Source organism: Peromyscus maniculatus, chromosome 8 (assembly GCF_049852395.1).
Source record: "Peromyscus maniculatus bairdii isolate BWxNUB_F1_BW_parent chromosome 8, HU_Pman_BW_mat_3.1, whole genome shotgun sequence".
Lineage (NCBI taxonomy): Eukaryota > Metazoa > Chordata > Mammalia > Rodentia > Cricetidae > Peromyscus > Peromyscus maniculatus.
The window spans coordinates 52,556,127-52,582,373 of NC_134859.1; the positions used below are offsets into that span (position 1 = coordinate 52,556,127).

Here is a 26,247-nt window from a genome sequence, read left to right on the forward strand (position 1 = left end):
AAGCCAACTCCTCTTCCTAAAAGTGGTGCAATTTATGCTCTCAGCAATTGCAAATGAAAACCCCTTGTTCTCACCTTTGTAAGTATAATCCATATATTTAGCCTTTGCCAATTTGAGAAATAAAAAGTGATGCCACTTTTAATAACACTTTCAGGTTTTTAGCAAATAGCCATTTATATATTATTATTATTGCCATTATCTATTTCAGGAGTTTAGCCTTTTATAGAAAGCCAGAAAATAAATCTTTTAGACTCTTTGAACCATATGGTCCCTGTTGCTGCTACTCATCTCTGCTAGTATAGTGTGAAAGTAGTCATAGACAGCTACGAAGGGCATGGCTGAGTTCCAATAAAACTTTATTTCCAAAACACACAGTGGGACAAATCTGGCCTGCAGATTCCTGGCCAATTTGTTAACTTATAAGAGCTCTGGACATAATGGAAAGTCAGTCGGCTGTAACCAAACTCTCAATAGCTACAGCCTGATGTTTTCCTATCCAACACAATGACATTTGGTCTGTTAACGTGATAAATCACGTCAAAGTATAATACCTAGAACTGTGGAGTATAGTTACATATGTGCATCATTGCATTCAAATTCAAGTTAATACTGTAACAGTTATGATGAGCACTACCGTCACTTTCAATTTCTTGTTTTTTGGGGGACAGAGCCTCATTTTGTAGCTCTGGTTGTCCTAGAACTCACTCTGTCTCCAACTCACAGAGATCCACCTGCCTCTGCCTTTCAAGTGCTGGGATTCAAGGTGTGCACCACCATGCCCAGCTTGCTTTCCACGTCACTCTTTCCTTGACTTCTTTCAAGTCTGCAATAAATGCTTTCTCCCAAGCTTAAGAGAAGTCTCAACAAGAAGTTAAGAATGCACACTGTTCTTGCAGAGGACCTGAACTCACTTCCCAGGACACATACCAGGCTGCTTATAACCACCTGTAACTCCACCTTCATGGGATCTCATGCCCCCTTCTGGCCTTCATGGGCATCTGCACTTACATGCCTATCTCCCACCCCATAAACATAATTAAAAATAAGGAACTGGAGAGTTGGCTCAGCAGTTAAGAACACTGGCTTCTTTTCCAAAGGTCTCAGGCTTGATCCCTAGCACTCACATGGGGCTCACACTGGTCTGTAACTCTAGTCCTAGGGGGGCTGATGCTGTTTTCTGGCCTTCTTGGGCACTATTCACAGACATGCAAGTAAACACTCATACACAATTAAAAAAAAAAAAAGCAACCTTTTGTCCAAACTTTGGTAAAGCCTTTCAGATTTGCTCTTCTGAGAACTAGTTAGTATGTGTCTTAGTTAGGGTTTCTATTGCTGTGAAGAGACACCATGACCATGTCAACTCTTATAAAGGAAAAACACTTAACTGGGGTGGCTTAACATTTTCAGAGGCTCAGTCCATTATTACATGGTGCTGGAGAAGTTGCTGAGAGTCCTACGTCTTGCAGGCAACAGGAAATTGTCTGACTCACTAGATGTGGCTTGAGCATATATGAGACCTCAAAGTCCGCCTCCACAGTGACACACTTCCTCCAACAAGGCCACACCTGCTCCAACCAGGTCACATCTCCCATTAGTGCCACCCCTTTTGGGAGCCATTTTCTTCACACCACCACAGGACGTGAGCAAGAATTCAGTTACAGATCTCTGTGCGCCTTTGCCTTGGCTCACCAGGATGTCTTTGCAGTTCACTAGGGGGTCACTCCTTATCAGTCATCTCCGTCCATCTCTAAAGACGATGCTGGCTCTGATCCCAGCTTTCAGTTAGAGCTGTATAGCCCAAGGAAGGCTCAAGAGCTAAGGCCCGAAGTACTTAAACTTTACTCAGTAACCGTTCCACGCCACATCCTTATAACCAACCGTAAAGCTTCCAGGCACCACAACGTGCTTTTTAAAAAGTTGATTTTGCCCCCCCCCCCAAATTTGATTCCTTGCCTTTTTCAACTCCCTAAACACGCCCCCCACCCCCCATCACAGCAATTTCTTGCAATGTTTACCCTGACAGTCACAAGTAATGGCAGCGGCCAGGCTCCTCCAGAATCAACAAGGTTTCTCCCTTGGTGGTCTCCCTTACTGTCCTCCTTCCCTCCCATCCTGGTCTGAAACCTTTGAGGGTCCTTACTTGGGACAGGACACAGAGCACCCTTAGAGCAGTTACAAGTTCCCTCTCGGCCCTTCCTTAGCTGCAGGTCGGCAAGGGGCATGGAAAGGTGGTTCCACCGCCCCCCCCCCCCATGCTTAGTGCTTACCCAGGGTTGAAGGTCATTGAGGGATGCGGTGTGTGTGTGTGTGTGTGTGTGTGTGTGTGTGTGTGTGTGTGAGAGAGAGAGAGAGAGAGAGAGAGAGAGAGAGAGAGAGAGAGAGAGAGAGAGAGAGAGAGCCTTATTCATACATCCTACTGAGTTAGGCACATTTGGTTCTGGATGTAGCGCTTTATCTGAGCTGTTATACCCATTCCAATTTCCGAGGCTCAGAAATGAGGCCAAGATCCTCCATCACCCTGGGGCTGGCAGTGCCTGGCTGGGCTGCCACTGTCCCCACTGCCTCTTAGGCGCGACCAAGCCAGCGTCTGTCTCACTGTTCCTGAGGTATCATGGATGCTCCAGGTCTCACCATTGAAGCCGATCACAGCCTCCAGCTCCAATTCGGCCACGTCGGTCTCAGGTAAAATTTCTTCTTCCATCGTGGAGAATTTCAGTTCATTGATTCCTCAACGCCAGGGTGCAGCGTCTCCTGGTCGTTATGGTAACTGGCGCACGCATGCGTGCTACGTTTACGCTGGTGCAGAAACCCAGCCCGCTGAGTTCGAGTTGTTTCACACTTTTGTAAATGTAGGGAGGGCTTCCTTATTATTATTATTTTTTATTTATTCTAGAAAATTAGGTGGTAGACGAACACTAAATATGCAGGATGAATTCCCTCGTCTCCCGTGTAAACTCTGACTTCTGTCTTACTATAAAATTAAGCCCCTTATGATGATTATTAAAAATAATTAACACAGAGTTGCCTCTGATTGTAGACTGCTATAAACAAAACAAAACATTGAATTGATACCTCCTTGTAAAAGAAATTTTTAAAAAAACCACTTTAAAAGTTTTAGTACAGTATGTAACTATTTTTATGTATGTATGTGTGTTGCTTGTATGTATATTTCCTGCTTCAACCTTCCAAGTGCTGGACTTTCGGGCGCGAGCTATCACACCCGCCTTGTTTTGTTGTTTTTGAATCAGGAAAAAAAAAAAAAAAAAAAAAAAAGCGAAGAACTAGGAGAGCCAGGCTCTTGAAGCGCTCCCATCCCTGGGAAAATGTTTTTTGATTCTGCTCAATAATTTAACCATTTTCCTTGTGTCCGGCAGTTCATGTGAATTAACGAAAATCGATTGTTGCAATCCACTGTTCCCCAAGGGTGCGCTTTGGTCGGGGGCGTGGGGCGTGGGTTCTAAAGGTTCCTAAAACACGTTTCATTTTGCAAACTCTGGGCTCGGGTCGCGCACCTTCCGAACTGCGGGGAATGAGCCGCGCGGGCCGCCGTAGTCAGCTGCTGCGAGCAGGAAGTGTCCCAGCTGCGGGCGGAGATTGCACCATGGCCCCGGACCCCTGGTGAGTTGCTAGAGGTGGCAGTAGTGTGCAGTGGGTCTTGGGGGTGGAAGTGGCTCCCAGGGACTCGCACAGACCCTGGCCATAGTTGAACTTGAGGCCGGCGGCTTTTAGGGACTAGCAAAGCGGGTGAGGACCCTCCCCCTGCTTTGGGGACTCAGCCACATCCCGCCTTCCGGGTGCTAACTCGGTGGTCGGAGCGGGATACCGTGACTTGGGGGAGCTGGGACCGAGCAGAATGCAGTATTTCCCCCTCCTTCTGTAGGGGCTTCTCGCCTGTCCTGCTTGTGGATAACTGCGTGTGCAGACTCCCCTGGGGTCCTGTAAAAGTGAAGTAGAAACAACCTTCTTTTGGTAGGATGTCCCTTCCTTCACCCATTAACCCATAGCAAGGGAAGAAACTCAGGTTCAGACTCCATGGTCACCAGCTAGTTAGTAGTTAGCTGGGCATAGGTGTTATGGGCTCTTCACAAAAAGACTTGTAGTAATCTGGGAGGGAAATCTGCGCTTGGGATAGGCATTTTACCCTTTCCTGCGTCAGTAGCATGAAGACGTTTGTCAGCAAGAGCTAGTGCAGAAGTCAGCACCCGATAAGGCCATTTATTCAGCAATGAAGCCCCAAGGACAGAGTGATGAACAATGTCTTTATACAGGGAACACAGTGCTGTACCGTCTTGATTTTCCCATTTAATAATTTATAACATTGTATTTCTGTGATGTTCTTGTTGGAGGATATGCCTTATGTTGGTGTTTCTGGTGCAGTTTATAAATGTTTGGTGGCAGACAATTTTGAGTATTGGGAGAGTGGGTATCAAGGTCAAAGTTAGAGTTACCTGGGATCTATGCTATTTGGCCTAGTTGCTGAAATTTTCGTGGTGTTTTTTTTTTTTTTTTTTTTTTTTTTTTTTGTCTGTTTGGGCTCCAATGTCTCAGGGAGTCCAGGCTGACCTTAAATTGCTGATCCTCTGGCTTCAGTCTCCTAAGTGGTATGCTTACAGGCCTCTGCCACCATGCCCAGCCCATCGCTGAATTTAACACTTTTTTCCCTCATCAAGTTTCAACTATTGTCTACACCCCTGGTAGAAAATTTAGAGACTACTGAGTATCTACAGGAAAGAAAATAAATAGCATCTTCATCACTTATCAATGTTAACTTTTTTCAATTCATTTATGGTCTGAATCTGTACCTTGCTTGTATTTTACACAACAGGAAGCATTTCTCCCTATCATTAACTATTCTTTTATTTATTTATTTATTTATTTATTTATTTATTTATTTATTTATTTATTATGCATACAGTGTTTTGCCTGCATGTATGCCTGCAAGCCAGAAGAGGGCACGAGATCTCATTGTAGATGGCTGTGAACCACCATGTGGTTGCTAGGAAGTGAACTCAGGACCTCTGGAAGAGCAGCCAGTGCTCTTAACCTCTGAGCCATCTCTCCAGCCCCTCATTAACTATTATTAAAAACATGATTTTTGCATGTGTGTCAGTACATCATCTGAATGTTCATAACTTATTTCAGTTTTAGCTCAGTGGTAGTAGGGCTTACCATATGCAAGACCATTAGTTTGGGTCCCTAACAGGACAAGAAAGCTTTCTCCACTTTCAAATGAGAAAGCCGCTGAGTCAAACAGTTGAGACCAACAGTAAAAGAGTTCAAATGCTTCAGTATCTTGGGGTAAAATTCTCCCGGAAGTCTCATCTCATTAGACTACTGGGCCAGGCTGTGCAGAAACTAACCTCTGCTAATCTGTCCTGTTTAAATGGACCCTCCCGCCAGAGCTACTTCTTGGCCAGACATGCTTTCTTCGATTAATCTTTGCATGCGCCGTGTGCCTTCCTCCGTGGTGTTTAGATCTCACTCCTCCTCCCCATACAGAAATCTGCTTTAGTCTGGAAGTCAGCCCAAGATGCCCTCTTGCGGCCCAGCCCATCTGAGCGCCTCTGACATCAGTAATGTCTTCCACCCACCTCCTAACTCTAGAGGTACTCAATTTAGGTCTCCTATTTGACAGGATTTTGTTATGGATTTTATATGTTTGATCTGCCTTTGCATAGCCAGACTGAAGCTCCTGTCTTCATAGATGATAGTGTGGAAGCAAACAAGGACAATGTAGGGAATCCAGGGCTAGGACTATTTTCCTTATTACCCCACTGGTTTAAAATTTTATACATATATATTATATATATTAATATGATGTATATATTCACCACCTTCTTTTTCATATACACACCTATTCCTGAATATACTGAATGATGCATATTGATGTATACGTTGAGTCCAGGGTTAGGGGCTGACCCTGCCACTGAAGGGCTTGAGAAGCTCACAGCATAAAGTCTCTGTGTAGAACCTGGAGCCATATCCCGAGCCCAAGCTAGACAACCCCCCACCCCAATGCTGGTGATTGAGCCCTTGCCCAAGCTAGACTCTGATGCTGGTGATTGAGCCTAATGCCTTGCCCAAGCCAGACCCTGATGCTAGTGATTGAGCCTAGTGCCTTGCCCAAGACCCTGATGCTGGTGATTGAGCCTAGTGCCTTGCCCAAGACAGACCCTGATGCTAGTGATTGAGCCTAGTGCCTTGCCCAAGACCCTGATGCTGGTGATTGAGCCTAGTGCCTTGCCTAAGCTAGACCCTGATGCTGGTGATTGAGCCTAGTGCCTTGTCCAAGACAGACCCTGATGCTAGTGATTGAGCCTAGTGCCTTGCCCAAGACCCTGATGCTGGTGATTGAGCCTAGTGCCTTGCCTAAGCTAGACCCTGGTGCTGGTGATTGAGCCTAATGCCTTGCCCAAGCTAGGCAAGTGCTTCCCACTGAACTGTGCCTTTAAGTTTGAAACAGGTCACTAAATTACTCAAGCTGCCTCAAGTAGACTACCTTGAAGTTAAGACTCTCATGTCTCAGCCTCAAGTAGCTGGGTTAATAGGCATGTCCACTACTGGAATATTTTAAGGAATAAATTGCTTATTTTCTTATGCGTGAAACCGGGACAGTAGGGCAAACAGCAGTTTTCAATATTTTGCAATGGACGGATCTGGAAAGTACATTGTTTATGTGAGCACAAGAGTCCCTGCTTCTTAAGAGCAGACTGGTATAAGAGATGAAATGTGTGTACACACCAGTGTTTTGTGAAAATCAGGAAGTGAAAGTGCTGTAATAAGGAAAACTCTGGGTACTATTGGGTGTTCATTTATTTCTGTTTTAAGTGTATGGGTGTTTTAGCCTGCATGTATACCTCTCTGTGCATCGTGCTTGCCTGGTACCCACAGAGGCCAGAAGAGGGTGTGATACAGCGGTGGACTGCCGTGTGGGTGCTGGGATCGAACCCAGGTCCTCTGGAAGGGCAGCGGTGCTCTAAACCACTGAGCCATCTCTCCAGCCCCTCTTTTAGGCCCTCATTTGAATCTTTCAAAGCCCCTAACACTGTTGAGTGGGAAGTGGAAGGCCAGTCAGGGTTCCGAGAGAACTGTGGCAGGGTGAGGCGTCAGCTCCGACCCAGTCAGCTAGAGCATTTTGCTGCAAATACACAGTTCCTGCTGTCCCTGTTGCCTGAATTTGCACATCCGTTCTCACCTTGCCTCAGTGTCTCCTGCCCTGAAATAGCACCTCCTTGTCACTGTGTTCCTTCATCTCCCATGTTTCTTCTCAGCACAAGTCAAACCCACATCTGCTATACCATGCATTTGTTGTATGCCATTCTCCTTTCACTAGAATGCAGGCTGAGAAACCCCAACTCTGTCCTTTTTGTTTCTTGCTCTTTTGAATTGACAGCGCCTGGAACAAGGTCGGGTTCAGCACAGGCCCTTCAGCAATGTTGGCTGTCTGTCTGACAGAGGAGTGAATGCAGAGCCCAGCCTACTGTTGCAGGCCTGGAATCCTAGCTTTCAGGAAGTGAAAGCAGGAGAATTATGAGTTCAAGGCCAGCCTGGGTTACATAGGGAGATCCTCTTAAAACAAAACAGAAAACCCCAAATAACATCAAACCAAAGGTACAAATGCAAATGTTTTACTTATGTGGGTAACAGTAAAGTCCTTAAGAGCCCAGATTCTGGGACCAGACACATCTGATTGCTGCTGTCCTTTGTTCCTTCTGAGCAAGTCACCTCTGCCTCTTTGTACCTGGTTTCCTCCTGTCTAAGCCTGTCGTGTTCCCTGCCCCACACAAGTTCTTGTGTGGATTAACCAAGTTGTCATCAGTGAAGTATTCTGAATGGTGCCTGGTACATAGGAAGCACCATTCAGTACATGCTGCTATTATGAGTCCTTTTTGCTTCCTTCCTTCCTTCCTTCCTTCCTTCCTTCCTTCCTTCCTTCCTTCCTTCCTTCCTTCCTTCCTTCCTTCCTTCCTTCCTTCTTTCTTTCTTTCTTCTTTTTTTCTTTCTTTCTCTTTCTTTCTATCCTTCCTTCCTTCCTTCCTTCCTTCCTTCCTTCCTTCCTTCCTTCCTTCCTTCCTTCCTTCCTTCCTTCCTTCCTTCCTTCCTTCCGAGATAGGTTAGAGATAGGGTCTTCTTATGTAGCCTGGTCTAGAGCTCACAATGTAGACCAGGCTGGCCTTGAACTCACAGAGATCTGCCTGCCTCTGCCTCTGCCACCACACCCGGACTTTATTTAAAGAAATTTAAACCTCTTTCTCTTTGTGTGACTTTGATTTCAGGTTCTCCACATACGATTCTACTTGCCAAATTGCCCAAGAAATTGCTGAGAAAATCCAAGAACGGAATCAGTGTGAAAGAAGAGGCGAAAAGACACCTAAGGTAACACTGCAGAAGGGTTAATGCGCCTGGGGCACACGTGTGCGTGTGTGTGTGTGTGTGTGTGTGTGTGTGTGTGTGTGTGTGTGTGTATGTGCATGAATCTGGAGTGTGTTTTTGGTATGTTGTATCTAATTTTATTTTCTCCCCATTTGGTAAATTATGACTACTCCCCTAAGATATACAATGGTGTATATTTCATTCACTGACTTTGTATACAGCTGCAGTGTTCACACTGTATTCAACACTGTTGGCAGCTGCTGGCATCATCCTGTTGGATGTGTGTGTGTATGTTCCTGGGTGTTTGTATGTGTTTGGAGGCCTGAGGTTGACACTGGTAGTTTTCTTCCGTGACTTTCCACCTTGCCTTTTTGAGGCTGGGTCTGCCATTGAACCCGGAGCCCACCGCACCGACAGACTTGGCTAGACTGGCCAGTTCTTCCAGGGGCCTTTTGGTCTCCCTTCCCTTCCAGTGCCGGGGTTACAGCCGCATAGACGCATGCTGCTGTGCCTGGCTGCTGGGCCAATCACAAGTTCCCAGGCTTGTGCAGCAAGCACGTCCCCTAGCCGAGTCCCAGCCCCTCGTATTTTGTTCACAATAACTTCTTATCCAGTTGTTTAGGCTGGGGAGGGAGATCTTATCTCAGCAACAAACAGGTTAAACGACAAACCAAAGAAATGACTGCAGGTGTTTTATCATGTATACAATATGATATGCACTTATTTTGCATACATATCATTTGTCTTATTTTTATTCTCATTTGTAATTCTATTTCTTTACTTTTGAGTCAGGGTATTGCTTTGTAGCCCAGACTGGCCTGGAACTTGCTGTGTAGTTCAAGCTAATCTTAAACCATGATCCTTCTGTCTCAGTCCCGAAAGCATTGGGATTACAGATGTTTTGTGTGTGGGGTAGGTTCTTCGAGACAGGGTTTCCCTGGCTACACAGAGAAAACACTCTGTAGATCAGGCTGGCTTGGAACTCACAGAGATCCGCCTGCCTCTACCTCCTCAGTGCTGGAATTAAAGGTGTGTGTCACTACCATTGACTTAGCTTTTTTTTTTTTTTTTTTTTTAATGGTTTTTCGAGACAGGGTTTCTCTGTGTAGTTTTGGTGCCTGTCCTGGATCTCACTCTGTAGACCAGGCTGGCCTCGAACTCACAGAAATCCGCCTGCCTCTGCCTCCCGAGTGCTGGGATCAAAGGTGTGCGCCAACACCACTGACTTGGCTTTTTAAATAATACTTAGTGCTTCCTTTTTATGCCCTCTTGCAGTAGTATTTACGGCATAGTTACCGTGTGCCAAAACCAATCTACATATTGTTTTAGATTTTGTTGGTATTATTACTATATTTTGTTTTTTAAAAGTTTCATTTAGTTTACTAATTAATTCCCAGGATCTCATTGACACCCAGGCTGGTCTGGAATTCCTGTTGTAGTTCAGGCTGGCCCTGGGCTCCTTACCCTCTTGCCTCCGTCCTCTATGTCCCAAATGCTGGTGTAGTTAGTAGGTGAGAGGTACCATGCCAGGCTTGATCACTGTACTGAATTCTTTTCCTTTTTTTTTTTTTTTTTTTTTTTTTGGACACAGGATTTCTCATTGAACCTGGAATCTACCCATCTGAGTAGATTAGGTGGCTAGCAAGCCGCATAAGTCCTCCTGTCCCTACCCCACAGTACCCCCCAGTGCTGGGATTCCCACCACGCCTGGCCTCTCACACAGGTGCTTGGGATTCAAACCCAGGCCTTCCTGCTTGTGTGGCAAGCACTCTGCTGACTACGCCGTCTCCCCAGCCCCAAGCTGATTCTCTTGAACTTTCCCAAGTCCGTTATTCTCTGTCTGCAAATAATACTCGAATCTCCCTTGAGCCCTTCCACATTCTCTTCGTCTTGTTCCTTTAGGAAGAACTTCTAGATCACAGTTAGATAGACAATAGTGTCTATTCTTAGCTTCTCTTTCTGCTTTATTTTTAATTTCCCCACACTGTATTAATCATATGTTTATCCTATTTTTGGTCATTAACACCATAAGCTTTCTTTTGAGGTTTTCTAGCACTAAACCGTTCTTAACTTGCAAGAATAAATTCTCGTTCCTGGTAGCATCCTGTCCTTTTAATGCAGTTCTGAGTCTGGTGATGTTTTAAGAGTCTTTGTCATCCTGGAGTGGGATTGGTGTGCGGGGGGTGGGGGGGGTGGGGGGGGTGTCTGTTTTTCAGTGATTAAAGTCAGTGCTTATGTCTAGGGTTATGTTAGCTAAAGTGTGAACCGGGTTTTGCATTTGTTTTTCTTTGTTCTGGAAGTTTCTGTTTAATTATAACAAAGGAATTTTTCTCTTGATTATCAAAATAGCTTTGCACCTTTCCTGGAACTCACTTGGTAGCCCAGGCTGGCCTCGAACTCACAAAGATCCACCTGCCTCTGCCTCCCGAGTGCTGGGATTAAAGGCGTGCGCTACCAACGCCCGGCTTGTTTTTTAAGACAAGGTTTCTCTGTGAAGCCCTGTAGCCCTGGCAAAGATTATTTTCTTACAAAATTTGAAATCTTACTACTAAGAAATGATCACCTTTGGCATTACAATAAATTAGTTTCTAGACTATTCTCTTTTTGGTTGACATTTCATTTTATGACGTGATTTAAAATTTTTAAAATTACATTTATTTTTCTGTGTGTGTGTGTGTGTGTGTGTGTGTGTGTGTGTGTGTGCGCGCGTGCGTTATGTGTGGTGTCTTTTTGAAAGAAAGAGTTTGGGAGCTGTGTTACCCAGGCTGCCCCCCACCCCATGCTGAAGCCTCCCAAGTAGGGTACAGGTGTAAACTACAGCGCCCAGCTGTTACACTTTCTGCTGCTGCTTGTCTTTATTTTTTGAATACATGGAGGACTCCTTCCCCTCAGCTCCCCATCAACTCTGTGGGGGGCTCCTTTGGTTTCCTGGGCTTCTCCTGACTGCTGACACCGGACAGGGACAGTGTCTTAACACGGGGACCTTGCTCATCAGAGGAGGGCCTCCTGCCTCTCCCTGAGTTACACACTGCTACTTTGTTGTTTTGTTAAGGCAGGGTCTCACTATGTAACCTTGGCTGACCTTGAACTCACTATGTAGTTCACTATGTGAACTTACACGCTGACCTTGTCCTAGGGATCCTCCTGCCTCTCCAGTGCTGGGATTGCAGGCGTACCCCATCATGCCCAGCATAACCGCTGCTTTTAGCAAGCCGCAGTGAAAACAGCGGCGTTCTGCCTTTTTAATATTCCTCCCATTTCGTCCCTGGTCAAATATGTTTCCATTTAAATGGGTACTTTTGTTCTTCACATTTCAATTGTCAGAGAGGGTCTCTCCCCACCTCTTCTTCATCTTTAGAGTCACGGACAGACATTCCCTCTGGGTTTTTAGGATGACTGGAGACAATTCCCTTAGTCCTGGAAGAAGACTCATGCGTGGTTAACATTCCTCTCATGGAAAAAGAGCATGTACTCTCCAGTGTTCACATGAGCTATAAATATACCAGAGTGTTCCGAGACCGGTCAGAACGGTAATAGGACTTGACACCTTGTCATCTGAAGCATGGTTGAGGGAACCGTGGGGTTTTGCTATTGAGCAAGGACTGAGGGAACACAATTTCCTGCATGGCTCCAGGGTGGATAAAATGCAGTATGTGGAAGCTCTGGGGACAGAATTCCAGCTGAGGATGAATGCAAGCTGACAACTTCCATTCCATAGCTGTGTTCCCATGTGGACCAGGTCGCCTTGGGCAGGTACACCATGGGTACAAGCTCCGGGTGGGTGGCTAGACCAGGAAGCCATTGAGAACTTTACAACCCTGAACCTGTCCTCCAGGCCTTCCTTCCTAACTTAGCAGATGCTACCCCTCTGGCTGGTGGACTCAGGCTGTGTTCTCTTCTTTGCAGCTTACCCTGACCATCAGAACTTTGTTGAAGAACCTGAAGGTAAAGATCGACACTTTGAAGGACTTACTGCTGAGAGCCGTATCAACACGTCAGATGTATCCATGTAAACGTGTCCACCTTCCCTGGAGTGGGAGGAGGAACAGTCTTATTTAAGAGAGGAAGGAGCCTGGGCCACTCAGAGTTTCCCACAGCTCGAGGAGGACTTGGTCTCCACACTGTTGCCTCTAACCTTGAATTCTGTTGTAAGTGTCTGTTCACTGCTTTCCAGTGACTGTGCTGGCGAGGGGAGACCCACCTAAGGGATGGATTGGTCTGGGTGTAACCCTGACTGGCAGGAAGCTCCCGCTCCCGGTCAGTGCTCTGTGTGTAGATCTGCACCCTGCTCTGGTGCCTTGAGTGAGGATGGCTAGCCGCTGCTCCAGCCACAGGACTTCCATGATAATCCTCAACAGTGATTCCCTGCTGGATTTTCCAGAACTTTTTTTTCCCCCCTTGAGACAGGGTCTCAGTAGCCGAAGCTGGACTTGCATTCACTCTGTAGCCAGGGTGGCTTGAACTTCTGCCCTCACCCCCTGAGAACTCAGGTATAGTTATACTCCAGGACATCCAGTTTTGTGAGGTGCTGGGGATAGGACCCGGGGCCCTGTGCATGCTGGCCAATCGCTCCACAACTGAGCAACGTCTCAGCCCTCAGGAGATTTAGTAACCTGCTTTCTGGCCAATAACAGTAGAAGCTGCATGTCTTTTTTGTTTTGTAAAAATCCACCTGTAGACTACTGAGATATGGCTTGCTTGCTTCATTCTTTCAGGGACCGAGATAAGTGCCCCTAGTTTGGGAGCTTTGGGGGTGAAGAGTGTATTGGGACTTGGTTAAAGAAAGCTGGGCCTTCTTAACCTCCGGTGAGATGTCAGATACTCAAGCAGTTTGTGAGCTGTGTGTGGTTGCACACATCTGTAACCCCAGCACTGAAGACACTGAAGCAAGATAGAGCATTAAAGGCCAGCCTGGGCTACATAGTGAGCTACAGAATTAGACACCCTACCCTACTCCACTCCCCCCACCCCCCACCCCAATCTCAAAACAAACATTTTAAAAAGAAATTCACGATGGACCTGTTACCTGCACTAATTCTCTAAACCTGGTTTATACCGAGTTGCAAACTGACCCATAGTTGTGTTTCTTTAAGTTGTTGTGATTCGTGCTAAAGACCTGATTTTGGGTGTCAGAGGAAATTATATATCCTGGCTTTAAATGTGGGAAAATGTAGGAATACAGCGTTTTTTGACAAGACAATTAAAGGTGTTTCAAAATTCCGTTTTCTCCCAAATGAGCCCTTTCATGTTAGCAGGCAGGTTGGCATGGCTTAGTCGCATGGTCTTCCAAATGTTTAATTATTAATCTGCTGAGGATTCAAATAAAAGTTTAATTTTAGTAAACAATGGGGGCCTTCTTTCAGACGCAGTTGGAACATTCTGGCTTGTAATTTTACCCCCATGCGGTATCATTTGTTACTGCCCTGTTAGTCTGTTACATAAAGAGCTTTTATTTTACCCGAGTCAACAGGTCTTAATCCCTAGACCTTGAGCGGTTTCCAGTGGGTGGGGCTCGTTTCTATTCTTTCAGAAGTCAGTACTGGGAGGTTTGCACATGTGCTTAAGGCACACCGACCCATTTTAGTGTACCACAGCGCATGCGTTAGAAAGGTAGCTAAAAATTGTCTCATGGGCAGTTAGTACCTGTTTGCTGACTTCCATTAAGATAATGAATTATAATCCACTATATATGTATATAGAGCACACTATAGCAGTTAGACACATTTGTGTGTGTGTGTGTGTGTGTGTGTGTGTGTGTGTGTGTGTGCGTGCATGTGTGCTAGACCCGTAGAACAAGAGACGTATATAACCCAGGAGCTGTTCTCTGTTAATAGCCCCTGCTAGACAGTAGACAGAGAGTACTGAGAGTGTAATGTTTGGCCTCATTTTCCTGAACACTTTCAGTCTGACCATCTGTTATAATGGACGTTTGGTGTTGTGTTGATCTCAGAATAACGTCCCAGACTGCCGTATTAATACACACTACACACCAAATACGCTGGCCTCATTATTTAAAACATCCAAAAGATTTGTAAGAACACGAATATTGGTAATTTGATATTTCCTAGGAAAATAAAAAAAAAACTCAACTGGATTATAAAAGCTTTAGAAAATAATCCCCCCTCCTCCATGGTTGAGCTTTGCAGGTAGAAAAGGTGACATTCAGATCATACACCACAAGGGGGCGCTCTTACACCTGTTTTCAGGGAAGCCTTCCTTTGCTAGCTTGAAAAAGGTAGTGGTGACTTCGGTAGTATTATCAACCTTTTTGTTTGTTAGCTGGTTCGGGACCGGGCATTGAACCTAGAGCCCTGGACATGCTAAGCAGGTGCTGTACGACTCCAGCCCCAGGCAACATCTTTTAGTTTTCCATTTCTCCAACATCCTTCCTCTTACACATTTTTAATAACTCAAGTCTTCCTCCAGATTTAAGTTATTTCAGATGGAAGCTCGTCAGTTCTAATTACTTCATATGCTTGGTTTGGGTGACTTCTTCTTTAAAAAAAGGTAACTTGGCCATGTCAACCTTGGCGCCTCATGTCACAGATACAGGTGGAGAGATTCCAGCACCCAGCAGGGAATTTTATACTAAAGAGGGGAATCCTGGATACCTCAGTAACTTTCCCAGGACCCTGCAGCTAGGGATACAAGAGTCAGATTCGAACCCACGACTCTCTGGCCCCAAGTGTGTTGTTTGAAGCCGAATTCTTCTTTAGCAGAGGTAACATAGTCACCTGTCCTCTTCGCCTTTGACGGCTGCTTCCTGCTGCCACATAGACCCACGAGAGCCTTCTTCATCAAGAGGTGGAGCAGTGTTCTGTTCACCATGGCGTATTAGTTATACCTTAGGATACTGTGATCCTTAGTTAAAAATGGCCACAAATCACCAATAGAATGGCTCTTTACAATTATTTTAATTTTATTTATTTGTATTTGTGTGTATATGTGTGCATAGTCCCTGAGAAAGCCAGAAAGGGTGTTGGATCCCCTAGAACTGGAGTTAGAGGCAGTTGTGAGCTGTTTAGTATATGTGTAGAGACCTGAATGCTCTTAACCATCAAGCTGTGTCTCTAGTCCGGATAGGGTGACTTTTAAATGCTGTTCTAGAAAACAATTAATGTTGGGTGACTTTTCTTTTTTGAGACACTGTGAAACTGGCTGAGTTCGCCATGCAGACCAAGCTGGCCCAGAATTCACAGAGGTCTGCCTGCCTCTGCCTCCTGAGTGTTGAGATTTAAAGGTGAACACTATGGTGATATTTTATTTGTACTGAAATGTGATTTTATGTTATATGTTTGTATGTTAATAAGTAAAGTTGCCTGGGGGCCAGAAAAACTCCAGCTACAGAACACCACCACACCCAGCACTGGGTGACTTTTGAATATTTGGGCAGCATGTTTCCTTACTGTGCTGCATAGTTGAGAATTGATGGGACTTTCCTGAACATGTTTTTTGTCCTCCTGTAGTCATGAAGTTCTCCAGAAACTACCAGGAGATACCAGAAAGATAAGTCCTCTGAAAGTTCCTTTCTGGACAGCTAGATTCATGAGCTCAGGCATGAGATGTCATGTTCTTTCGTGAAAAGTGGTTTTGCTGTTATTTTGTTTTTCAAAAGGAGAGTTGTTCGCTTTGACTCCATTAGCTCGTCATTGATCAATAAGACAGAAGACCTGTAGTCAGGGTGCTCAGTTCTGCTCGATACATCTCTAAAACAGTTAATTAACCTCACCCTGTAGCCCAGGCAGGCCTGAAATTAACAATGTAGCTCAAGCTAGCCTTAAACTTAGGCAGTCCCTCTACTTCTCAGCCTTTGTGAGCCACTGTGCGCAGCAAAACGCACTTCTGTTTCCAGCTTTTCTTTTCCTTGCCCGACCGGGTTGCAAGAATAGCTTGTGCTGTGGGAGGCCTTGTGTGGAATCTCATGTAGTACTAAAAATATTCTCTACCGGCTTTTCATGGAGCTCGTCCTTTGTGAGCCTTTCAAAACCAGCACCTTTACCTTTTTAAAAAAAATGTGTCTGTGTGAGTGTGTGCTAGTGCCCGTGGAGGGCTTCCTGATGTGGGTCCTGGGAACTGAACTCAGGTCCTCTGGTAGAGCAGTAAGTGCTCTTAACTGCGGAGCCATCTTTCTGGACCTGGCCTTTACCTTTTTATAGGAGAGTGAAAACAACCTCTTTACAAGCATATTTGGTATCAAAAGGTATTTTCGTGCCTTAGGAGAGGGCCTGTACAGATAATTTTGTTTTGTTTTGTTTTGTTTTGTTTGAGACAGGGTTTCTCTGTGTAGCTTTGCGCCTTTTTCTGGAACTCACTTGGTAGCCCAGGCTGGCCTTGAAGTCACAGAGATCTACCTGGCTCTGCCTCCCGAGTGCTGGGATTAAAGGCGTGTGCCACCACCGCCCGGCTCAGATAATTTTTTAAGAAATCTCTTAGTGGTCCTCAACTCTGTATTTTAAAGAAAATGATGGGTGGGTGGGTAGATGTGGTAATCACTGTGTAATAAGCCTGAGTGACTGTGGGAGCAGAGAGCTGTGGGGATTCTAGAAGCATCACTGGGCTTGCAGTGGAGCTGGAATTCTCTAACACTGACTCGGTGACAGTTTTCAGTGGCATCTGGGAACATGGAACAAATAAGAACATGGTGCTTGCGTTTGGAGAGATTTATCATTTATAGTCACTAGATCTCTTTGCAGATTTTGGTATTAAAACCTTATCATTTTTCTCCACAATAGTAGGTCATTTTGTTTGTTGTTGATTTTTTTTTTCCATTCCATACGTGGTCAAATGTGTAACTGGTAGCCGCTCTCCCACTTGGAAGTCTGGGATCATGGTGGCTGAGGGATCCACACTGTCTTGGGGACCACACAGAGCTGAGGCAGAGGGCCAACTCTGCCCCTTGAGGCCAGAGAGCAGTTCAGCCTCCATGGGCTTGAGTTTCATTATCTCAGAGGTGGGACTAATCCTGCTTTGGAGAGTTGAAGAAGTCTTTTTAAAGATCCTTGTGGGAGTGCTCGCTTCGGCAGCACATATACTAAAATTGGAACGATACAGAGAAGATTAGCATGGCCCCTGCGCAAGGATGACACGCAAATTCGTGAAGCGTTCGCCGGGCGGTGGTGGCGCACGCCTTTAATCCCAGCACTCGGGAGGCAGAGCCAGGCGGATCTCTGGGAGTTCGAGGCCAGCCTGGGCTACCAAGTGAGTTCCAGGAAAGGCGCAAAGCTACACAGAGAAACCCTGTCTCGAAAAACCAAAAAAAAAAAAAAAAAAAAAAAAGATCCTCGTGGGATTAGCCCCATCCATCACTGAGATAGTCCTCCGGGCTGCTGAAGTGGCTCAGCAAATAAGGGCCCTTGTCACCAAGCCTGATGGCCCGAGCTTGATCCCCAGGACACAAGGGTGGAACAAGAGACCTGTCTTCCAGGTGGTCCTCTGATGTCTGCACTAGTCCTGTACAACACATACACAAATAAATACATGTAGGAAAACAAGCTACTCATCAGTAGTAATCAGGCCAGTCCAGCCTCCCAGTGCCTTACTGACTTTGATAATTTACAAAAAAGAAGTGAGGAGGAGCTGGAGAGGTGGCTCAGTGGTTAAGAGCACTGGCTGCTCTTGCAGAGGACATGGGTTAGTTCCCAGCCCCAACACGGTGGATTCAGTTCCAGGAGATCCAGTGCGGCCTTCTGACCTACAAGGGCACCAGGGTCATATGTGGAGCAGACCCGTACATGCTGGCAAAACGGTCATAAGGTAAAATAAACCTAAAACGATTTTTTGAAGGTGAGCCATGAGACTCTCTTGGCCTCTCAGTTCCTAAGCTGTCTCCTCACAGCTTCCCTGTGACAGCATGGAGGAACAACTGCAGCCTTCCTTCTCCAGGGGTCTCAAGTCCCGAGATCCAGGCTAAATTCTCACGGTTTTTAAATTGCATTGTTATCTTGTGTGCGGGTGTGTACGGAGGTCGCGCCTTCCACTATGAGGGCTCTGGTGATTGAGCGTAGGTCCTCACACTCTGTAGCAGGCACCGTTACTCACCGAGACATCCTGCCAATCCCAAGACTAAACACTAGTGGTTGCCGAAAGATAAGTCCTGTGAAAATACTTTCTAAAGGCTTTGTCTGTGTTTGTTGCGTATTTTAAGGATACCAGTAGGTGCAGTGCTGTGCCCGGGGAAGCAGAGAGGCTGGGCTTGTACACATGGGTAGTAGGAGTTGGTCATGTGAGATCAGATCTTTTTTTTTAAGTTTTTTTTTTTTAAGATTTATTTATTATGTATACAGTGTTCTGTCTGCAGGCCAGAAGAGGGCACCAGATCTCATTACAGATGGTTGCGAGCCACCATGTGGTTGCTGGGAATTGAACTCAGGACCTCTAGGAAGAGCAGCCAGTGCCCTTAACCACTGAGCCATCTCTCCAGCCATGAGATCAGATCTTACATTTCCATGAGTTGGCCAGATTACATGAAAAATCAACCTCGCCGTTGGCAAAGCGCCATGGCAGTTAGTTTAACGTCCTCCTGTCTGTCTGTTCTCTGACTTTGCTTGTTACTCACCATGTTAGTGGAAGAGGCACGAGCCCCCAGCTGGGTCCTCTGTTTTATTTACCCTTCTTAGCCTTAGACGCAGCTGGTCTATACTTCCTCACTCTACCCAGCTATCACAGGCGTGCCCACATGTCTGCAGCGTAGACCATCTATGGCACAGTTCTCTAGTCTTCCACCTCCCCTCCATCTATCTCCTTGGGGGGCCTGTTGTTTCAGTATGTTAAAATGAAATATTAAACCAAGAGGCAGAGTGGCTGATTGTGTAGTTTTCCAAGGTTTGGCGGGAGTCTCTAGGGATATTCCGAATTGGCATACTAGGCTGTGTTCCTTGTCAAAAATACATGGGACTGGAAGTGTTTCAGATCTAGGAATAGCTGTATGTACATGATGAGACATCTTGGAAGGGGACTCAAGTGTAAGCATAAAATGTGTGTTTATTTTACACGTCGCATAGAGTTAATTTTATAGACGATTTGAAACAATTTGGTGCATGAAACAAAGATTCATGCTGTGAAATTTTCCACCTGTGGTCTCCTGATGAAGTGGTCCAAAGTTAACGACTTTCAGAGCACTGGAGAGTTTGGATTTGGGCTTAGGGATGCTCCTGCTGTACCTGGTGTACTGATCGAAACAGGATTGAACTCAGTGGTAAGAGGCAGTGAGCAGTGCCGGCAGCCCTGGGCTGGAGGAAGCCCTGGATGTTTAGTGTCCAGCAAACGCAGAGGAGGAAGCCCTGGTGGAGGGCCGAAAGATGACAGACTGTTGTGTGGCTCTCCATTTGCAGTCAGGAAAACACCGAGAACTGGCCAAGGGGATCCGTGTGGCTCCTGTAGTGTCAGGGGTCTTCGGTGACTGATCCGCAGACCCGGCCACCAGCTCATGCTGACTTCCACATTGGTCTCGAGTGGTGGCTCATTCTGAGCACGACTTTTAAATCTGTAACTTGTGTCTGTTAGATTTCAGAGTGTACCTTTAGAGGTATTATTATTATTATTATTATTATTATTATTATTATGTTTTCTGGAGGCTGGAGAGATGGCTCGGAGGTTAAGAGCACTGGCAGCTCGTACCTGTCAATTGGTGGTTTCGAGTTTGTGTTTCTTTTACCCACATGGAGCCGTCTTTCCCCTGGAGGTTTCAGGGCCCCTTTCTTTGTTCTTTTATGTCCTTTGCCTACTTTTGGTCATTAGTAATTTTATTTTTCAGAGACTTCAACTTCTATAGAATTGGACCGGGGAGATGGCCCAGTGGACCAGGCCCCTGCTGGCCAAGCTTGGGGCCTTGAGTTCAGACCCCAGCCCTCACACATGAGCCTCCACAGTTGAGTCAGTCAGTGAGCTCTGGGTTCAGTGAGAGGCCCTGTCTCAAAAATAAAGGGGAACGCAATAGAGGAAGGCACCCAAGACAGGCCTCTGGTTTCTCTGGGCCCATGTACTGTTCATGCAAGTATATAATACACACACACACACACACACACACACACACACACACACACACACACGAATTATGTAGTCACAGCTTAGCTTCTAGGTTTTTCTTCAATATCTGTAGATTTTCCTTCTTTTCTGCAAAGATTTTTCTCACTCAAGATTTTTAAAATATTCCCCTCTGTATCCTCCTAATAATGCTTCTACAATTTTATCTTGTAATGTTTATTTTTTTTTTTTTTTTTTGGTTTTTTCGAGACAGGGTTTCTCTGTGTAGCTTTGCGCCTTTCCTGGGACTCACTTGGTAGCCCAGGCTGGCCTCGAACTCACCGAGATCCGCCTGCCTCTGCCTCCCGAGTGCTGGGATTAAAGGCGTGCGCCACCACCGCCCGGCTATCTTGTAATGTTTAAATTCCAGAGCCATTTGGATTTGTGCATAATTTGAACACTGGATTTTTGTTCAGCATCTGTCCAGTGTATGTTCGCATGAGTGGTTGGATACTGAAGTCTCTACAAAGTGAAAGGTGGACAGGGTAGTTGAGCAGAGCATGTGGGCGAGGCTAGCTGATACTGGGCCCCAAGCAATAGCCCTACAATCTCGAATCTCTGCTTTGTCGTCTTCTGTATAATTCTTGCCGCGGCTTCTGTTTTCTCCCTGCCCTGTTACCCAGGGAACTTGGTTTAAATTGAATGAGCGCTTCCTGCTTTATTGGTAGTTTATCAATAATTTGAAAGACATAGATACTCGTTCTTGATTGGCACTGATCGAAAGGCAAATATTGGCCCTTTTTATTAAAGAAGAGGAATATTTGAGGTTTCTGTTTCTTAGTTACAGTTGCCACTTCATGATTTCCAAGATGGGGAGCTTGGTGACTGCCACTGCCGTCAGTGGAAAATGGAAAAGTGATTTGACCCAGGGAAGTGTGGCATGCTGGGATGTTGAGAGAATTCATTTATTATTATTATTTTTTAATATGCAGAGTGACTACGGCTCAAAGACTCGGGTTTAGGAGATTTATGGTTTTTCTAATAACTCCGTTACCGAGGGAGATTTTTTTGCCTGGATTTGTTTACTGTTCCCACTGGCTGGCCAGCACTTTTCTGTACAAAATTAACAGCAGAACTGGTAGATCCCTGAGCTGTGCATTTCCCTCACAGGCAATAATGAGTCTAATCCTTGGTTCTGTCAAGTTCGCAGAAACTTTTGGGGCCTGAACACAACGTTTTGTAGCCCCTTTAACATTTTTTTTTATTACATTTATTTATTTGTGTATGTGTGATATGCCCATGTGGGCACACTCATAGCATGGTGCACTGTGGCAGTTAGAGGCCCTGAAGGGTCGGTTCTCTTCTACCATAGGGTACCAGGAATCAAACTCAGGTCCTCAGGCTTGGTGGCAAGCACCCTTCCCCGCTGAACCACCTTGCCAGCCCCTTTGAAGAGAGGAGACCCTGTCATCTCCAGCAGCCGTCTCTCGTGTTTACGTTGTTGCTCGGATTGGTATCAGTGGCCAGCACTGCTTCACATTGCCAGCCCTTCAGATTTGATGAAACAGCCATTTGGTTAAAAAAAAAAAAATGAAAGCCAGATACAACAGATTTGAAGTGGTATGTTTTCCTTTTGTGTCTGAAGTCAGACAGATCCTTTTAAAACTGTTGACTTTCTGTACCCTGAACTGTGGTGGAGTTTTCTTCTTTCACATTTTATTTACTTTTTCTCGCGTGTGTGCATGTGTGTGTGTGCGCGCGTGCGTGCGTGCGTGCGTGCGTGCGTGTGTGTGTGTGTGTGTGTGTGTGTGTGTGTGTACCTAAAGGAGGAGCTGGCTCCAAAAGTAAGCTCAGTCCTCCTCATCCCCAGTCTGCCACATTTTCTAGACTGACACAAGTCAGATACAACTCACTTGTAGTTTCCCACAAAGACCCAAAGTACTTTTAAACTAACGGGCTGACAGAAACAGCTTTTAGAGAACACAGTTGCATGAAAACAGCCTTCAGGAAGCCTCTCTCCGAGCTATTACATAGGGTGGAGACCCCCTCCCCCTTTCCAAACCTTAGGCTTCTCCGGAGGGTGTTTTGGGTTTGTTTTTGATTAACTAGGAATCAGTCACTGGAGGCCTCACTCCTCCTCAGCAAGCCTCATCCCAGCAGGCCCCATTTTGGGGGACCGATGAGTATGCAGACACCCCGAAAGCGAACACCTGTAGCTCTAGCCTAAGGACTCCTGCAGCCGGATTGCCCTGGCCCTGGTCTACTGCTCACTGGCAAAAGAAATATAAAAGAAATATAAAACAAAATAAAGCTTTTCCTCGTGTAGTTTTCAGTCAAAAGACTCAAACAGCAATCTGTGTCATGTTTCTGCATCCGTCTACTGCGGTACAGCCTTCACCTGAAGGATGGAAGTCGGGAAAAGAAAACAGCCTCTTCTGGGTGGTCGCGGGTGGAGCCCGTAGTGGATGCAGGTGACTGGCAGAGTTAATCAAGTCATAGGGAACGTGAGCTCAGCCACCCACTGTTGGACCTTAACAAGCGTCTGCAGAACACAACTGGAGGGGGATCGAAGACAGAACCTGCTGGATGACCTTGTCACCCGAGAGCGACTGCTCCTGGCATCGTTTAAGAACGAGGGTGCAGAGCCAGATCTGATCAGGTAGGACGCTTTTCCTTTACAGGCACACCCGGCCCCCGAGGACTTCTGTGCCGTCGTCGCTACAGCTGTTTTCCGCATGGCTTCCATTCCGCATAAAGTCAGCTTGTTTACAGTGTCTGACTGTATTTTCCTACTGAGTTTAGTTTTCATTAATTTTCCAGATTTAGTAAGCCTGGGTGTTCAGTTCAAGCTCATGTTAGGTGGGGCATACTTACGAGAATACAGTCAGAAGTTTCCTTTTGCAATTTTGAGTTTTCTGTCTTGTAAACTGTTGAAGTTGCTACATTTTAGTTGGCTTGTTGAAAATGGTGACCTGTCGAGGCAAGGGCGGGGCCACAGAGAGAGGGGTTCGCGGGCTGGCTTCTCCAGGTTCTCTGCCAGCCAGTGATTGGCACTGCATATAGTTGACAGCTGCTCTGAATTCTGCCCGCACTGCTGGAGCCAATGAAGGAGAAATTGTTACATCTTGAGCATTGGCCTCTCCCTGCTTCTGGAACCTAAGGCTGGGAACATCCTAGACGGAAACAAAGCCAGAGGAGAAACTCTCCTTTTCTGGCCTCTAGCAACGACCAGAGGGATCCTTGGAGAGTTGGGGGAATCCGCTTTCTGCTTAGTTCTTAGGAATGATGTAGCTTCCCAAGCAAGGGCCACGCTGCAAGGGCCTGCCTCAGACTTCACTCCAGGTGCGGGCGGGTCGCGGTGGGTGGTCCCAGGTGATTGTCATAAACCAAACAGCCAGGCCTGCAAAGCACTGTCCTAGGATCAGCTGGAGGGGAGCAGCCCTTCAGGAGCTGGCCAACCAAGGTGTCAGAATTTACAAAATGGTGAAGTTAAGTCGGTTTTGTGAAGGACGAAAGCTCAGGTCAGGGAATGAGGCGTGGTACCTGGACAAGGCTTTCAAATGCAGGCAGAAGCTTGTGGGGCCAGCGGAGGCTCTTCAGTGCCCTCCGGCAGGATTCAGTCCTGTAGCTGCAAGGGGGTGAAGTGTGCAGACGGTGATCCAGGTGGGCCAACCGAGACAGGTAAGCAGAGGAATTCCCGGTGAGAAGAAATGGCGCCTTCCACTAAGAATCTGACTGTGAGGAAGAGAACAGGCCAGGCAGAGTTGCTCACTCCTGTAATCTCTGCACTTAGGAGAAGAAGAGCAGTCCTGGGATTTACCAGTCAGCCTGGGCCACAGAGGCAGGCACCATCTCAACAAGGAGTTAGTAGAGGCAGTTGGTGGGAGATGTGTTTCATGGAGAGTGGCGGCCAAGGAGCCCAGTGTGGTCATGGTGGATGCAGTCCTGTGTCTCTGTCTCAGTGTCTCTGTCTCAGTGTCTCTGTGTTTCTTTGTCTCGGTGTCTCTGCATCTGTGTCTCTGCGTCTCTGTGTCTCTGTGTCTTTGTCTCAGTGTCTCTTTGTCTCTGTGACTTTTTGCTTCTGCATCTCCATGTCTCAGCATCTCTGCATCCCTGTATCTCTAATCTATGCCAGAGCATGAGTGGCAGCACCTTGGTCACAGGTTAACATTCAGAATCACAGGTCCCAGATTGTAGATTAGTGTCTGTTTTCACAGGGTCTTGCGTGATTTGAAAATTACTGCTTTGTACCCTTCCCTCCCCCGGTTTTTCTGAGCCAGGATCTGACTGTAGTCCCAGAAGACCTGGAACTCTATGTAGGCCAGGCTGGACTCCTTCCTCTGCCTTCTTTAGTGCTGGGATTAAGCACCTGTGCCACCATATCTAATAGCTTTGCATCATTTATTCATAACTGTGGCACTGTGCATCAGAGCCACCCAAAAGGCTCACCAAGAACAGAAGGAAAAGGGGCAAGTGCAGGTGTCTGCCATGCACTCACCCAGGTCTGGAGAGCAGCGAGGCTGGGGAAGCTCCCTGAGGTATCTAGGAGGTAGCAGGTTAGACCCTCTGTCTCCCGTCAGAGAATACAGTAATGGCACATACCTTGTTCTGTTTGCTTTCTAGGCACCAGACGCTGCTCTTTACAGCATTACCTTCAGAAGGAGGCTGGAGGGGTAGTCAGTTCTAAAGTCAGTCTGTTGGAGAGGTTGGATTTTAGATATAAAACCCTTTTTTTTTTAAAGATTTATTTAGCCGAGTGGTGGTGGTATACACCTTTAATCCCATCACTTGGGAGGCAGAGGCAGGTGGATCTCTGTGAGTTTGAGGTCAGCCTGGTCTACAAAGTGAGTTCCAGGATGACCAGGGCAGTTACACAGAGAAATCCTGTCTGAAAAAAAAAAAATCAAAAAGGAAAAAAAAATTATTTTTACCATTTAATTTTATTTAAAATTTTATTTTTACCTTCTTTTTGTTTGTTTTCTCTTTTGTTTTTCAAGACAGGGTTTCTCTTTGTAGTTTTGGAGCCTGTCCTGGAACTCACTCTTGCCTCTGCCTGAGGACTTTTGAATTCCTGCCATTAGGACCGGCTCCTATTGGTCTCGTGTATTAAGGTTGATCCACTGAGACCTAAAGTAATTACCTGTTAGTTTGTTGGTAAATGGTTGGGAGACCAGACCAAGAAGAAGTGGAAGCTTCAGTAAATGAACTCTTGAGGTTGCAACATTTAAGGTCACTGGCTGATAGAGCCAAGGGCAATGCACACATGCAGTTTTCCATTCAGTAAGCTTCCAGAGAAGTTGTGTTTAAAAAGTACATAAGCACTATCAAGAAGGGGGTGGCTGAGGGGTGGCGGCCCATTTCACAAAACATGACCCCCGGCTTGTGTAAGAAATCAATGTGGCAAATAGGTGCCAGTGACCATGAAAACGCAAAATCATTGGAGATAAAGAAACACAAAGGAAAGAGAGTGCTAGAGGATTAGGAAGCTAATTTTACTTCCTTGGTGAATCATTGTTGGGCTGGGGTTAGCTAGTTCGATGGTGCCCACTAAACACACTAACAGAAGTGTATTTCTGTGCCACCTGTACAAAAAGTGCAAGTCCTGTAGACAGTCTGGGGAGATCCAGCCGGTAAGGAAATGCACACCAGATAGAAGCTACTCCGCAATATTATTCGGAAAGTCCCTGGGAACTCAGCTGCAGGGTCATGAAAATGACCTCCCAGGTCGGTTGCCTTGCTCCGCCTAGGCAGGGAGATGGCATCATTGCTGGCGTAGAAATCTTAAGGGTAGCGCGTGAGTGAAGGGATGCTGAAGCCGCAGGCCCCCGCTGCTGTGTGCTCTGTGAACCCCCTGTCCCTCATCCCCAGGAGTCTCCTGCTGTGCCTCCCTCCTTTCTCCTCTTCACAGACAGA

At 46.2% G+C, this 26,247-nt stretch overlaps 2 protein-coding genes and 1 non-coding gene across 3 annotated transcripts in view; 2 read left to right on the forward strand and 1 right to left on the reverse strand.

The window, feature by feature from the left end:
- The window catches only part of Cfap52 (cilia and flagella associated protein 52), a 41,073-nt gene extending 38,293 nt beyond the window's left edge, over positions 1–2,780 (reverse strand). Inside the window, exon 1 of the mRNA XM_006973500.4 lies at positions 2,632–2,780. Coding sequence (XP_006973562.1) covers positions 2,632–2,701 — 70 coding nt within the window. The 5' untranslated portion in view covers positions 2,702–2,780. The remainder of the gene's footprint in view (positions 1–2,631) is intronic.
- Positions 2,781–3,270: 490 nt separating this feature from the next.
- The window catches only part of Stx8 (syntaxin 8), a 248,941-nt gene continuing 225,964 nt past the window's right edge, over positions 3,271–26,247 (forward strand). The window contains exons 1-4 of the mRNA XM_006973499.4: positions 3,271–3,618; positions 8,277–8,376; positions 12,280–12,374; positions 22,883–22,993. Coding sequence (XP_006973561.2) covers positions 3,530–3,618; positions 8,277–8,376; positions 12,280–12,374; positions 22,883–22,993 — 395 coding nt within the window. The 5' untranslated portion in view covers positions 3,271–3,529. The remainder of the gene's footprint in view (positions 3,619–8,276; positions 8,377–12,279; positions 12,375–22,882; positions 22,994–26,247) is intronic.
- Positions 17,381–17,487, forward strand: LOC121831842 (U6 spliceosomal RNA). Its single transcript, XR_006075446.1, has one exon. It is a non-coding gene; the product is annotated as a U6 spliceosomal RNA (small nuclear RNA).